The 15,955-nt window shown below is 42.6% G+C and overlaps 1 protein-coding gene across 1 annotated transcript in view; it reads left to right on the top strand.

The window, feature by feature from the left end:
- LOC311048680 (inositol 1,4,5-trisphosphate-gated calcium channel ITPR1-like) overlaps positions 1-15,955 on the top strand; it is a 184,039-nt gene that overhangs the window by 154,420 nt on the left and 13,664 nt on the right. The window contains exons 55-60 of the mRNA XM_084061942.1: positions 148-323; positions 2,472-2,636; positions 4,451-4,640; positions 7,366-7,494; positions 11,691-11,830; positions 14,820-14,985. Coding sequence (XP_083918068.1) covers positions 148-323; positions 2,472-2,636; positions 4,451-4,640; positions 7,366-7,494; positions 11,691-11,830; positions 14,820-14,985 — 966 coding nt within the window. The remainder of the gene's footprint in view (positions 1-147; positions 324-2,471; positions 2,637-4,450; positions 4,641-7,365; positions 7,495-11,690; positions 11,831-14,819; positions 14,986-15,955) is intronic.

The following is a 15,955-nucleotide window of genomic DNA, read 5'->3' as shown; positions in this document are numbered from 1 at the left end:
ATTAATGAATACCTGGCAGGTGATGTGTTAATGAGAACTTCCACAGTTACTTCCACATTGGCTTCATATTCAGCGACAGAAACTCTCCGCCTGGCGTAAATACACTACTAAATGTACTTATAGTTGCTTTCTTCTTGTACCCTGCAGGCATGCTGGACACTCACCTGTCGGCCTTGCTGTGGATGGGGGTCCTGGTCTGCCTGGCCATCGTCATCATCATGCCTCAGCCTCTGGGCGTCCGGGCCCTCGTCATCGTCACCATCCTGAGGCTCATCTTCTCCGTGGGCCTGGAGCCCACGCTCTTCCTCCTGGGAGCTTTCAACGTGAGTTAACCTCTCTGTGTGTCTTCCTATGAGAGCTTTCAACGTGAGTTAACCTCTCTGTGTGTCTTCCTATGAGAGCTTTCAACGTGAGTTAACCTCTCTGTGTGTCTTCCTACGAGAGCTTTCAACGTGAGTTAACCTCTCTGTGTGTCTTCCTATGAGAGCTTTCAACGTGAGTTAACCTCTCTGTGTGTCTTCCTATGAGAGCTTTCAACGTGAGTTAACCTCTCTGTGTGTCTTCCTATGAGAGCTTTCAACGTGAGTTAACCTCTCTGTGTGTCTTCCTATGAGAGCTTTCAACGTGAGTTAACCTCTCTGTGTGTCTTCCTATGAGAGATTTCAACGTGAGTTAACCTCTCTGTGTGTCTTCCTATGAGAGCTTTCAACGTGAGTTAACCTCTCTGTGTGTCTTCCTATGAGAGCTTTCAACGTGAGTTAACCTCTCTGTGTGTCTTCCTATGAGAGCTTTCAACGTGAGTTAACCTCTCTGTTTGTCTTCCTATGAGAGCTTTCAACGTGAGTTAACCTCTCTGTGTGTCTTCCTATGAGAGCTTTCAACGTGAGTTAACCTCTCTGTGTGTCTTCCTATGAGAGCTTTCAATGTGAGTTAACCTCTCTGTGTGTCTTCCTATGAGAGCTTTCAACGTGAGTTAACCTCTCTGTTTGTCTTCCTACGAGAGCTTTCAACGTGAGTTAACCTCTCTGTTTGTCTTCCTATGAGAGATTTCAACGTGAGTTAACCTCTCTGTTTGTCTTCCTATGAGAGCTTTCAACGTGAGTTAACCTCTCTGTGTGTCTTCCTATGAGAGCTTTCAACGTGAGTTAACCTCTCTGTTTGTCTTCCTACGAGAGCTTTCAACGTGAGTTAACCTCTCTGTTTGTCTTCCTATGAGAGCTTTCAACCTGAGTTATCTTCTCTGTGTGTCTTCCTATGAGAGCTTTCAACATGAGTTATCTTCTCTGTGTGTCTTCCTATGAGAGCTTTCAACGTGAGTTATCTTCTTCTTGCAACACATGTTGCAGGAAAAAAGAGAGAGAGACACACACACACACACACACACACACACACACACACACACACACACACACACACACACACACACACACACATGTCCTCATTCCTTCCATACAGTGCTCTCCTGTCTCTCCCCTCACTGTGTCCTCGCATACCCTCCTTTCCTTTCCTCACCCTAACAGCTCTCGTGTCCTCTCCTAACCTCCAGTGTGTTGGAGCCAAGCTGTACGTTCCTGTCCGCTACGCTCCTGTAATGTGCTATACGTTACGCTCTCTGCATCTCAGCCAAGCTCAGAGTCAGGAAACCACAGATGTCCTCAGATGCCTCCTCAGTGCTTCCTGTCAAAGGATATATAATGTATTTGGCCGTGGACCTGTTATCTGAAAATATATTTTTTTTTTTCACAATTATTCATGAAAAAAAATCTGAATTCCATTAAAAATACATTTTAAAAAAAACTTTAGAAGTAGTTAAAAAAAACAGGGCTGTATTAGCCATTGGGCTGCCGTGACCCAGGGGCCCTTCAGGGGCCCTTGGCTCTCAGGGGCCCTTCAGGGGACCTGGGCCCCGCGGCCATCGACAATTTACTAAAATGAAATGTATAGGTTCATCAAATCAAATGTGTGTGCGGGGCCCCTCCTCTGTATTTACAGCTGTGATTCTCACTGGATTTGAGGCCCTGATAAGGGCTCCTGGGTTCCAAGGGCTCCTGGGTTCCAAGGGCTACTGGGGCCCTTCCATGTATGATGGAATATGATGAAGGATTTCATATCATACACACCATACCTGTAACTTTCACTGACCCCCACAAAAAAAAACGTTTTTGCAAAAAATAATAAAATAATAATAATTTCCAAAATGTTTTTTTTTTCCAAAAAAGGGGGGGCCCTATAAAATGTGCGGCCCAGGGGCCCGTGTAAGGGTTAATCCGTCCCTGCTTCCAGGTGTCTAACAAGATCATCTTCCTGATGAGCTTCTGTCCCTCCTCTAGGTGTGCAACAAGATCCTCTTCCTGATGATCTTCTGTCTCTCCACTAGGTGTGCAACGAGATCATCTTCCTGATGAGCTTCTGTCTCTCCACTAGGTGTGCAACAAGATCATCTTCCTGATGATCTTCTGTCTCTCCACTAGGTGTGCAACAAGATCATCTTCCTGATGAGCTTCGTGGGGAACAGGGGAACGTTCACGCGGGGCTACAAGGCCATGGTTCTGGACGTTGAGTTCCTCTACCACCTGCTGTACCTGGTCATCTGCAGCCTGGGGGTGTTCGTCCACGTCTTCTTCTACAGCCTGCTGGTGAGAGGAGCGCACGCACGCACGCACGCATACACGCTCAAAGAGCTTGTAGATCTGCTATTTTTTTTTAAATCGTGAAAATTTGTACACATTTTTAGAATCTATATATATATATATATATATATATATATATATATTTTAAGCGAACATTTTAACTCAAATCTTTGCTACTGGGGATTCTACAAATGTCTTCTAAATCCTAACAGTTTTTTTTTTTTAACTTATGTTACTATAATATCTAGTGGTTCTCAAACCTTTCCATGTCAAGGACCCCCAAAATGATATGTATTCGGCCGCGAACCCCCATCTCAAAATAGGTCGTTCCAGGGACCCCCACCCAAAAGCAAAGATTTGAGTTGAAACTGTTCACTTTAGAAATATAAATATATATATTCAAAGATTTGCACACATTTTCACCATTTTTTGAATAGCTAAATAAATGTAAAATGACACAGATGCGTTCCCAGAGTGAAAGCGTTAAGCAACCAAAAGGCAATGAAGGAAACATCTCTCTCTCTCTCTCTCTCTCTCTCTCTCTCTCACTCACGGTGCATTCGAGGACGCAGCCTTATTAACCCTTTAATACCTGGAACGCATCTGTGTCACTTTAGATTTCTTTGGCTATTCAAAAATAGCAGATATACAAGCTCATAGCGCGGCACCGAGTGCCGCGCTATGAGCTTGTAGATCTGCTATTTTTGAAAATTCTCGAAAAAAAATGTTTTAGATTTTTTTCAAAAAACTGTTAGGATTTAGAAAACATTTTTAAGAATCGCCTCAGGTCTTAATGGGTTAACAAACAGCTCAACCTCCGTGTCCGTGGCCTGTGGTTGTTGTTGAGGTTTGTTGAGGTGTTAATTGCTGTGTGTACCAGCGTTCCTGGTGGCTCTTTATAAGGTGTCGGCGGAGCTCCGGCGTGCCAGCGGCATAGCGTTCCGTTGGGGGGTGTTTTCCACTGGCCATGCAGCTGTGGAACCCTCTGCATGCAGACGCAGCACAAACACCTCCATGTGTCTGTGTGAGGAAAAGGCCAAACGCAGATTATTGTATTTTAATTTATTTATTTTTTAAAAGAAAGAGAGAGAGAGAGAGAGAGAGAGAGAGAGAGAGAGAGAGCTGTTTGACCACCTGGTGTATAGAGATCTGATTCTCCTATTTGTCTGTCTGTCTGTCTGTCTGTCTGTCTGTCTGTCTGTCTGTCTGTCTGTCTGTCTGTCTGTGTGCCTGTCTGTCTGTGTGTCTGTCTATCTGTCTGTCTGTCTGTCTGTCTGTCTGTCTGTGTGTGTCTGTCTGTCTGTCTGTCTGTCTGTCTGTCTGTCTGTCTGTCTGTCTGTGTGCCTGTCTGTCTGTGTGTCTGTCTGTCTGTCTGTCTGTCTGTCTGTCTGTCTGTCTGTCTGTGTGCCTGTCTGTCGGTCTGTCTGTGTGTCTGCCTGTCTGTCTGTCTGTCTGTCTGTCTGTCTGTCTGTCTGTCTGTCTGTCTATGTGTCTGTCTGTCTGTCTGTCTGTCTGTCTGTCTGTCTGTCTGTCTGTCTGTCTGTCTGTGTGCCTGTCTGTCTGTGTGCCTGTCTGTCTGTGTGCCTGCCTGTCTGTCTGTCTGTCTGTCTGTCTGTCTGTCTGCCTGTCTGTGTGCCTATCTGTGTGCCTGTCTGTCTGTCTGTCTGTCTGTCTGTCTGTGTGCCTGTCTGTCTGTCTGTCTGTCTGTCTGTCTGTCTGTCTGTCTGTCTGCCTGTCTGTGTGCCTGTCTGTCTGTCTGTCTGTCTGTCTGTCTGTCTGTCTGTCTGTCTGTCTGTGTGCCTGTCTGTCTGTGTGGTCAGCTGTTTGACCTGGTGTACAGGGAGGAGACTCTGCTGAACGTGATAAAGAGTGTGACCCGTAACGGCCGCTCCATCGTGCTGACGGCCGTGCTGGCTCTGATCCTGGTCTACCTGTTCTCCATCGTGGGGTACATCTTCTTCAAGGACGACTTCATCCTGGAGGTGGACCGTATCCCCAACACCACACTGAGTATGATACACACACCTTACTACACACCTTACTACACACCTATACACACCTACACAACCCTACCGTATCCCTAATAGGGTTTAACACCGGGATTCCCGGGATACGGGAATCCCAGGAATCCCGAGGTTATTTACCGTCCCGGGAACTGACTCCGGTTCCCGGGATCCCGTTTTTTCTTTTTTTTGTTAGAAATGAATACTAATTAGTAGAAAGGCCAATCTACAGCGCGGAGGAATTACTATTATAATTAGCCAAGTTACTTTACCAGGGCAGGGTCCCATCGTCCCGTTGTGAACCAATATGTGACGCACTGAATGTAACAGTAATGAACAAATTAAAACACAAGTGGCCGTGATGCCCCATGTCTGCCCTGCGCACGCTGATTTCAACGTTTCCTCTGCTGTCAATACGGTAGACACCAGTTGACTAGTTGAGATCAAGTGAAACGCTGCATAAACAGTGGGTAGGTTTGATTTCGAGCCTATATTCCAGCTTAAAATGCGCGCAAGCCAAGCAATGCTTTTGATAGAGAGAGAGGAGAGGCGGGAGAGCTGGAGAGAGAGAGAGCAAGAGAGAGCGCGTGCGAGAGAGAGAGAGAGAGAGAGAGGGAGAGAGAGAGCGAAAGTAGGCTATTAGACCGATGTGGTCCGATTGTTTTATCATCATTAATGTAGCCTACCCTACCTACACTTGCATTTTAGAACGTTCAAACTACCATTTACTAACTACCCAGTACAACAAGTGAACTGCACAACAGCTGTCTGTCTCATTGATTGTCAGTGGCAGCGGGCGGCAGCGCATGCATGTGCACATCAAAATCACACTACAAAACCCGACATTTGATCAACAACAAAATATAGATTAATACATTTGACAACATACAGCCGACATCCCAAAATGGAGTCTTAATATCCAGCAAGTAGCCTAGCCTAATATAAATTAATAACTGCAAACAAATTACAAGTTTAGGCTATCAAATCAATATCCTACAAAAGTAGAGATAAGCTGTGACCTCACCGGCGCTCTGATGGACAATAAATAAATAATCATTTTGCAAACAACATCCATGTTCTGTTCTCTTGTCAATAATGATACAAATGGAAGGTTTATTTCAGCAGCTAGAGTTTGACATTGTTTGAGTGCGTTTTGGGTGCACAGCGCAGCTCCTCGTTTAAGTTAATCGTCTTCACCCGCTGCTTCGCAACAGGGCAGATCTCCGCCAGGGCACTATATTATATTTATATATTATATTTATTTGATTTAAAAAATCAACTTAAGTCATTATTAGTGCAAGTTCATAGGTGGACACTGGACACAATAGGGACATTTGGGCACCTCGATGTAAAATTGGCTATTTAAGTATATAAATGCATTTTAGTGGGCACTTTTTTTTTTTTTTTTACACTTTAACGGGAATTCCCGGGAAGCCCGGGAAAAGGTCTGAAAATTCCCGGGAATTAAAAATTGATATTTCCCGGAAAATGTTAAACCCTAATCCCTAACACCACTATGAGTATGATACACACACCTTACTACACACCTACACAACCCTACCGTATCCCTAACACCACTATGAGTGAGATACACACACCTTACTACACACCTACACAACCCTACCGTATCCCTAACACCACCCTGAGTGAGATACACACACCTTACTACACACCTACACAACCCTACCGTATCCCTAACACCACCCTGAGTGAGATACACACACCTTACTACACATCTACACAACCCTACCGTATCCCTAACACCACTATGAGTGAGATACACAACTTTACTACACACCTACAGGCCGCCACAGTAGACTAGAGCCCCCCACCACACACACACACACACACACACACACACACACACACACACACACACACACACACACACACACACACACACACACACGCACACATGTGTGTCATGGTTAGTTAGTAACCCATGAAAAGATCTATTCTCACCCTATCGGTTCACAACTCGGACGGCGCTGATTGGACTAGCGGACCTTCGGCCGGTCCTCATGAGGAGGAGGAGCGCCTCGCGTAAAAAACCCTGTCTCGAAAAGCCCCGCCTCGCGCCGAAGCCCCGCGCCTATAAACGAGCGTACCTTTCCAATTTCCCAACGAATGCCAATTTCCCTGTGACATATACACAACCTTTACTACACACCTACACAACCCTATACCGCATCCCCAGCACCACCCTGAGTACACACACATTCACTGCCAAGGACCACATATTTTTGGCGAGACATTTTCAACGGCCTATAACAGGCCTGTTTTTTGCACAGTGAAACCCTCAGTGATTAGCAACCATCAGGGGGTCGATCATACTGGAGATAAATATTCTGTGGCTTTATTTATGTATGTATTTACTCTGGCAGTGGATGATTTATTTATGTATTTATTCTCACAATGTATATTGTTGTAGGGGCGGCCATAGCTGAATGGTTAGTGAGCCCGCCTAGGGAGCCAGAGGCCCTGGTTGCCCCAGGTTCGATTCCAGGCCAGGTCAGCATATGTGTCGATGAAATGAAATTTGTCCCTGAGCAAGACTCTTAACCCCTAATTGCTCACAGGTTCTCATTGGAAACAAGACCGTGAGGACTTTCATGAACGACCTGTTAAAAGGAATTATCCTTATCCTTATCCTTATGTTGCTGTCGAGCAGAAACCATATTTATGCTATGCTAACGGTGCTAACCCACCGTCATGGTGTCCTTGTGCTGCAGAAGGAGGAGGAGGAGGAGGAGGAGGCAGCCTGCCTGGGGAGCTGCTCTCTGCTGGGCCTGGGGGCGGGGTTTGTTCCTCCTCCACTGGGAACCAGGAGAACTGCTCCACTACGGTGGCCCTACAGGAAGGTACACACACACACACACACACACACACACACACACACACACACACACACACACACACACACACACACACACTCTGCAGTAAGGTAAGGTATGGTACAACACATGAAACCACAGGAAGCTCTGTTGTTCTGGCGTCAGAGCCACAGTTTTACCTTCCATTCATTCACTGAGGAGACCAGAGTCTGAGTGGAAAAGTTAAAGGAGGAGTTCACCCCAAAAAAATGACTTATTTTCTATCAATTGCACACCCTATGAAGCCTTGAATCCATGGATTCTTTTTTGTTTTTGTCGTATTCCTAAGCTAATAATTTGATTCCCGTCTCCTACCGGCTAATGTATCCGGTAGGAGACACAAAGTAGATTATTTGTGTCTCCTACCGGAAATACACACGGTCATCAAATTATTGTCTTAGGAATGCCACAAAAACAAAAATAAATCCATGAAATCAAGACTTCATGCAGTGTGTAATTGATAGAAAATAAGTCATTTTTTGGGTGAACTCCTCCTTTAAAGCAGTTTTTTTCAGGGACTGTTGTTGTTGGGATGCTGGAGTCTTATTAGTAGTGGTTCTCAAAGTTGGGTCTGGACCCCCCCCCCCCCATTTAGCTTTACTTTTGCCCTTACATTGGCTATTACAAAAAACTTCTTAAAGAATTGTGAAATATTTGGATCACCCTTTTGGGGGATCCCTGGCTCAATTCTTTATTCTACTTTATTTTACAATCGATTAGTTTGATTAACGGTTGCACCTCCATGGAGTTAAAGCAGCACTACAGTATGTCACTTTATTTTTGGGGCGGTGTAGCCGCCCCCTATAAGTGAGTTTTGGACACCGACCAAAAAATGTGTGTACCCCCTAACCCTTCCATTGTTAATGCAAATCGATACTTTTTTCATATCAGCCAATCACGTTACAGCTAGTGTCATCACCACTAACTGTAATGTGATTGGCTGACTTTGCAAATTCAGGACTGTGATTGGCTAGCGAAACACATGACACATGTGCAGCCCTATGAATAGCAGTATGGACTTTAAAAAAAGTTATTTATCTGGGTATAAATCACACACTGGGTGTGATTTTTTTATGAATAAAATGTAATTTTGTACAATCTGTATGGTAGAGTATGTTATAGAGTCCGACCGATAGGGATTTTTGTGACCGATACCGATAACCGATTTTAGAGAGGTTTGGATTATATCGGTCACCGATAACCGATATGCAACAACCGATATTGTGAATTGTATTAGCTGGAATGAAAATAGGCCTTTTCTGTTTTTGTTTTTTTTACATTTACTCAAGTACAGTACTTAGGAAATGTTTAAGTACATTTTTTAGGTATTTTTTTTACTATTATTTATATTTAGTAATAGTAAAGTATTGGAAAGTATTTCCAATTTTCAACCCTTTTACTTCTACTCCACTACATCTCAGACTAGGCAAATATTATACTTTTACTCCACTACAATTATTTGAAAACTTTAGTTACTAGTTACTTTGTAGATTAAGATCTAGAATATTATAAACAAAACACACATTAACCACTTCAGCCCTATATACATTGATTTCTGCCATTTGAAAATAGCAGATTTACAAGCTTGTAGATCTGCTATTTTCCAAAGATTTTTATCCATTTGAAATCTTGTTGAACAGGACATTCTGCATAATGAGTAGTAGCCTACTTTCTGCTTTGTACTTTAAGTCAGAGTCCTGCAATCGTTTGACGGGTGAAAACGGGTGTAAAATATACCGACGGGCGGTTCTGAAGTAACTAAACGCGGGTAGGTAACGTTTTATTGTGAAAATCAGAGAGCCCTGTCTCCGCGAAAACAACGTCACTTGTGTAACTTAACACAGCACAACGGCATGGAGCACGCTGGTCAGTTATCTTAACTCACAAAACACATTGAACATCCTGTTAAACCTTCAAATTAAAACCATCTGAGACGTAAACAATGACACATGCTTACTGCGTATGTGCGCGTTCGCACGTGTGGCTAAAGCTCGCTCCTCCGTCTTCACTTATACACTGAATGTAGCTCTATTGTTGAAGGCTCCTATGCTATCTATCCTTTTCAACACACTTTTAAACTGAGCTGAGTGACTGTCTGTAGGCTATTTACATTTTACTCTGCATGTAATCATGGGTAAACGGGCGGACAACACGTCCATTATTTGACGGGCGGACGCGGCGGTTCTGGTTCGTATTTTGAAAGGATCACGGCCAGGGTGAAGGGTGGGTCTACTCTGCAGATCTGATTATTGACGGGCAGCGCGGGTTCTCAACATTGGACCCCTGCAGGACTCTGCTTTAAGTAGGCCTACATTTTGATACCAAAACTTTTGTTCTTTTACTTTACAGATTTTTTTTAATTCCGGACTTTTACTTGTAAAAGAGTATTTCTGTATTACAGTATTGATACTTTTACTTAATACGCAAACCCGCGATGGAGACAATTAATTAATTAACACTACAGCTGTGGTGGTGTTGTTTTTGTTTGAGGCATAACAAACTAAGCCAAAATGACGACGCTAAAATAGAAGTGAGTATAGCCTCACCTCAGCCTATCATTATTATTATAGGACAATCCACAATTATTTATACTGGCATATTTTGGGCTGAACCAGTCATCAGATTGAACTAATTTACCGTCGCATCTGGGAAAAGTATCCGCTGGTTGAAGCTGCTTTGGTCGACCGTCGACGATGTTTTTGTTTGGTTTGCTGTGTTGTGTAGAGTAGTAAAGTATGGTAGGCCTACTGAAAGTAGCAGATCTACAAGCCCAGCGCGCTCTGCTGGACAAAATATATAATAACACCAGCAAAGTGCTTTTTGAGCAAACTTTTTTTTTTTTTTTCATATCGGTCATATCGGTGAGAAATTTCACCGATACGATATGATCCGATATAACCAAATAAGGCCATATCGGGTACCGATATATCGGTGACCGATATATCGGTCGGACTCTAGTATGTTAATACAATACAACTAATATAATTGGGGTGGTTGTATTGGGTCTCCCTGCTCTTCTATTGAGACATTTAGATGGTGTCAAAGGTCATGTCTCACCTAGACACACAGGATGTGACACCAATGTTGACCTGATGGTCAGGATTACATTTATCCCCTGAGCAAGCAGACAGCCTCTATTATCTCACTGTTAAAACTAAAAAAAAACTCTCAGCTCTTGTGCTGGAAACCGGGTTCAAGAAGACATTGTGAGCTTGTACAGATGTGCCATTTCAAAACTTCAAATGTCCTGCCATCGGCAAGACAGTACATTTTCAGGGGATTCCCAGGGCAATAAGAGGGACAAAGAAGGGCATTTAAAATGCTGAATTATTTTGATGATCACTGCTTTTATGATGCTAATTAATTTGAGCAACTGGTCAAGGACCTCTTCAAATCACCTTTCACCTCATAATGAGTCTGACACCTTCTTCAACACACATTCTTTTGTTCTCATGTATATGGATGTCTGTTGAAGGGAAAAACGGGGGTGTGTAGTGACAACTTCTTTTCAGGGGCAAAACAGTGCGTTTTTAAGGGCAGAACAGGGAGGAAAAAATGCATTTTCAGGGCACTTTCAGGGAAAGAACAGTAACGTGTGAAGTTTTGAAGTGGCACATATGTAGATCGGCTATTTTCAAATGACTTTCTATACATTTTGAACTTGAAATGGGACATTATGCACAATGAGTACTTTTACTTTTGTACTTTTTAATATAATATACCAAGTATATTTTGATACCAATACTTTTACTCAAGTAAATTTTTAATTCCGGACTTTCACTTTTAACAGAGTATTTCTACATTGCAGTATTGATACATTACATTACATTACATTACATTACATTACAGTCATTTAGCAGACGCTTTTATCCAAAGTGACTTACAATAAGTGCATTCAACATAGGTAGGGAACTAAACTACTAATCACCAGAAGTCTGAAGTGCATTTTCTGCAAAAACAAGCAACTACTGTAAGAGTATACCTAGCGCTAAGGTAAAAGTGACATATATCAGCTTCCTACTTTTTTAACCTGATGAGACACATAGGAAAATCAAATGAGCAAGAGCTAAAACAAATAAGTGTATTGAGATCAAATAAAACAATAAAACAAGAGCTCGTACAACTAATTGATACTTTTATTTGAGTAAAACATGTGAGTACTTTTTTGTGTGTGTTTTTTCCAGATGCTGTCAGTGAGGAAGAGGAGGATGACGGCATGGAGAGAGCATGTGACTCTCTGCTGATGTGCATCGTCACCGTGCTGAGTCATGGCCTGAGGAGCGGGGGAGGGGTGGGCGACGTGCTGAGAAAACCCTCCAAAGAGGTACACACTATGCCCTGTGTGTGTGTGTGTGTGTGTGTGTGTGTGTGTGTGTGTGTGTGTGTGTGTGTGTGTGTGTGTGTGTGTGTGTGTGTGTGTGTGTGTGTGTGTGTGTGTGTGTGTGTGTGTGTGTGTGTGTGTGGTTGACTCCTCACTTCGTTGGAAGTGAAGAGTGGTTCGTTTGAAAGTGACTCCACCCTTACTGAGAAACCCCATCCCCCATGATGCAACACCCTCACAGGATGTGTGCCAATGTGCACTTCTCCTTCAAAACACACAACGCCAACACAACACAACACAACACAACACAACACAACACAACACAACACAACACAACACAACACAACACAACACAACACAACACAACACAACACCATCACATCACATCACATCACATCACATCACATCACATCACATCACATCACATCACATCACATCACATCACATCACATCACATCACAACACAACACAACACAACACAACACAACACAACACAACACAACACAACACATCACATCACATCACAACACAACACAACACAACACATCACATCACATCACATCACAACACATCACATCACATCACATCACATCACATCACATCACATCACATCACATCACATCACATCACAACACAACACAACACATCACATCACATCACATCACATCACATCACATCACATCACATCACATCACATCACATCACATCACAACACAACACATCACATCACATCACATCACATCACATCACATCACATCACATCACATCACATCACATCACAACACATCACATCACATCACATCACATCACAACACAACACAACACAACACAACACAACACATCACATCACAACACAACACAACACAACACAACACAACACAACACAACACATCACATCACATCACATCACATCACATCACATCACATCACATCACATCACATCACATCACATCACATCACATCACAACACATCACATCACATCACATCACATCACATCACATCACATCACATCACATCACATCACAACACAACACAACACAACACAACACAACACAACACAACACAACACAACACAACACAACACAACACAACACAACACAACACAACACAACACATCACATCACATCACAACACAACACAACACAACACAACACATCACATCACATCACATCACATCACATCACATCACATCACATCACATCACATCACATCACAACACAACACAACACAACACAACACAACACAACACAACACAACACATCACATCACATCACATCACATCACATCACATCACATCACATCACATCACATCACATCACATCACCACACCACACCACACCACACCACACCACACCACACCACACCACACCACACCACACCACACCACACCACACCACACCACACCACACCACACCACACCACACCACACCACACCACAACACAACACAACACAACACAACACAACACAACACAACACAACACATCACAACACAACACAACACAACACAACACAACACAACACAACACAACACAACACAACACCAACACAACACAACACATCACAACATGGTGTGTGTTGTGTTGAGTTATGTTGTGTGCAACCAGGTTTTTAATGGTTGAAAATAGCTGATCTGCAAGCCCACAGTGTGTTGCATCATGACACATTATGGGCTTGTAGATTCGCTATGTATAGTTCATGTCTGCTACTTTCACTATTTTTCAACAAATGTTGAAAAACGTTTGAATTCTTTATTTATTTTTAATTGTTTCAATGAATGAATTATTGACATTTTTCTTTAATGTTGACCTATAATGACCTTTGCAGAACAGGAGGTTGTCAGTGGTTATGTGACAGATGTGACACCATGTCTCTAGATAAAGGACTCTAGGACCAGTATCAATACCGCAATGAACAAATACTCTGTTGCAAGTACAAGTCTGGGGTTCAAATTTTACTTGAGTAAAAGTACAAAAGTGTTGGCATCAAAATATGCTTAAGGTACCAAAAGTAAAAAGTACCCATTATGCAGAATGTCTCATTTCACAAGTTCAGAATGTATAAAATCTTTCGAAAATGGCAGGTCGGCTATTTTCAAATAGCTAAAGTTTAAATAGGGTTGAAGTGCTATATCCAAATCTACAAAGTAACTATTAACTAAAGTTTTCAAATATATATATATTAAATAAATATAATATCTGTATCCGGTAGGAGGAAAAAAAAACAACCGAGATAATGGCGGTTTAGGGGAAGATTTAGAGCGAGGGCGGGTGGGAACGAAAATCTCCGGATACAGATATTTCCATATCCGGGTGTGCAATGAAATGTGTCACTGTGAGGGAGGCCTACAATGAAATGTGTCACTGTGAGGGAGGCCTACAATGAAATGTGTCACTGCGAGAGAGGCCTACAATGAAATGTGTCACTGTGAGGGAGGCCTACAATGAAATGTGTCACTGTGAGGGAGGCCTACAATGAAATGTGTCACTGTGAGGGAGGCCTACAATGAAATGTGTCACTGCGAGGGAGGCCTACAATGAAATGTGAACCTGCGAGGGAAAAAAAAAAGAAAGACTACTTCGCGTAGATCTACGCGACTGGCACGCAATGTGTTAATGTACTAAAATGTTTGAAGATAGCAGGTAATAATATAAACCATACAAACAAACGGAGGGTCCTTTACAGGCTAGACCACACATGGGCAAATTACATCATCAACTTGCGACGGGCATTTCCCCTCTTGACTAAAAGATCAACCGTTTCTAAAATAAACACAATATTTAAGGTGTTTCACATGTTGTATTTTAGTGATAGAGGACAATTATAATGTATATTAGTGATAGAGGACAATTATAATGTATATTAAGGCTTATTTGGCTTATTAGCCAGGGATTGTTCTTATTGTTATGTTGTGTTAGCATAGCATTGTGGACCTCACCACATTTCACTGCTTCTACCTGTACTAATGGTGACTAATACCTCCCCCCCCTCAGGAGCCCCTGTTTGCAGCCAGGGTCATCTATGACCTGCTGTTCTTCTTCATGGTCATCATCATCGTCCTCAACCTGATCTTCGGGGTCATCATCGACACCTTCGCCGACCTGAGGAGCGAGAAGCAGAAGAAGGAGGAGGTCCTGAAGACCACCTGCTTCATCTGTGGTGCGTTGACCCCCATAACATCCCTTTATCCCTCTTTTTAATAATAATAATAATAACAACTAGAAAAAGTGCTCCTCGGAGCACAAGTCTCCGCCAGCAGACTTGTGTTGGGAATGTTCTAATTCTTATGTTCTAATTCTTACAAAAAATAGAACATGTTACTGTTTTAAGAATGCAGCAGCAGCTTTATCAACTTCAACGTCTTTAAGTGGTCTAAGGCATCTCTTCTTATTGGTATTATATAATTGAAAATGTGACCAAGGACTTCTTTTCCTTGTGGTGTCTAGCTGCTCGTCTTCGTTCTTTGTCATTTTCAGATGCGAGTGTTCTTCGTCTTTGTTTCTCAGCTTGGTCCTTCTCCTGTTGGCGTTGTGCCTTTGGTTCTTCATCGGTTTGCACATAATGATTAGCTTCTTCAGTTTGCATAATAAGAGTTAATTGCACTGTGTCATTAACTGTGATCTCAGTTTGTACTGGAATGTACTGTTCTTGATTAATCCTGTCTAAGCTATTTATATTACATATTGTGATGACACCAGTGTGTCTACATGATGTATTGCTCCGCCATTTCTCAGCCATTTAGTGATTATTCCTGTCTTACCTCACTTTGAAAGAGGCAAGACTCTTTCAAAGTGACACATGTATTTATAGCCCGTTATATGTCACTAGCCAATCAGATCACACTATTTCACCGTATTGTCAAGTGTCACGTGAGGCTCGACCAATGTTTGCTTGGCTGACGGAAAGTGAAAACAAACTCTCCTGGCGGAGACAATAATATTAAATAGAAAATGTGCTCCTCGGAGCACATGTCTCCGCCAGTACTGTTCCTGATTAATCCTGTCTTACCTCTCTTCAAAAGATATAAATGATCTTTTGAAGTGACACACCTATTTATAGGCCTCTATTTCATCATGCGTCTCGCTAGCCAATCAAAGCACACCCTTTCAACATATTGTCACGTGTCACG

The sequence above is a fragment of the Gymnoscopelus microlampas genome (genome assembly GCF_963454915.1).
Source record: "Gymnoscopelus microlampas genome assembly, chromosome: 7".
Classification (NCBI taxonomy): domain Eukaryota; kingdom Metazoa; phylum Chordata; class Actinopteri; order Myctophiformes; family Myctophidae; genus Gymnoscopelus; species Gymnoscopelus microlampas.
This window is presented reverse-complemented; position numbering and strand designations above follow the sequence as displayed.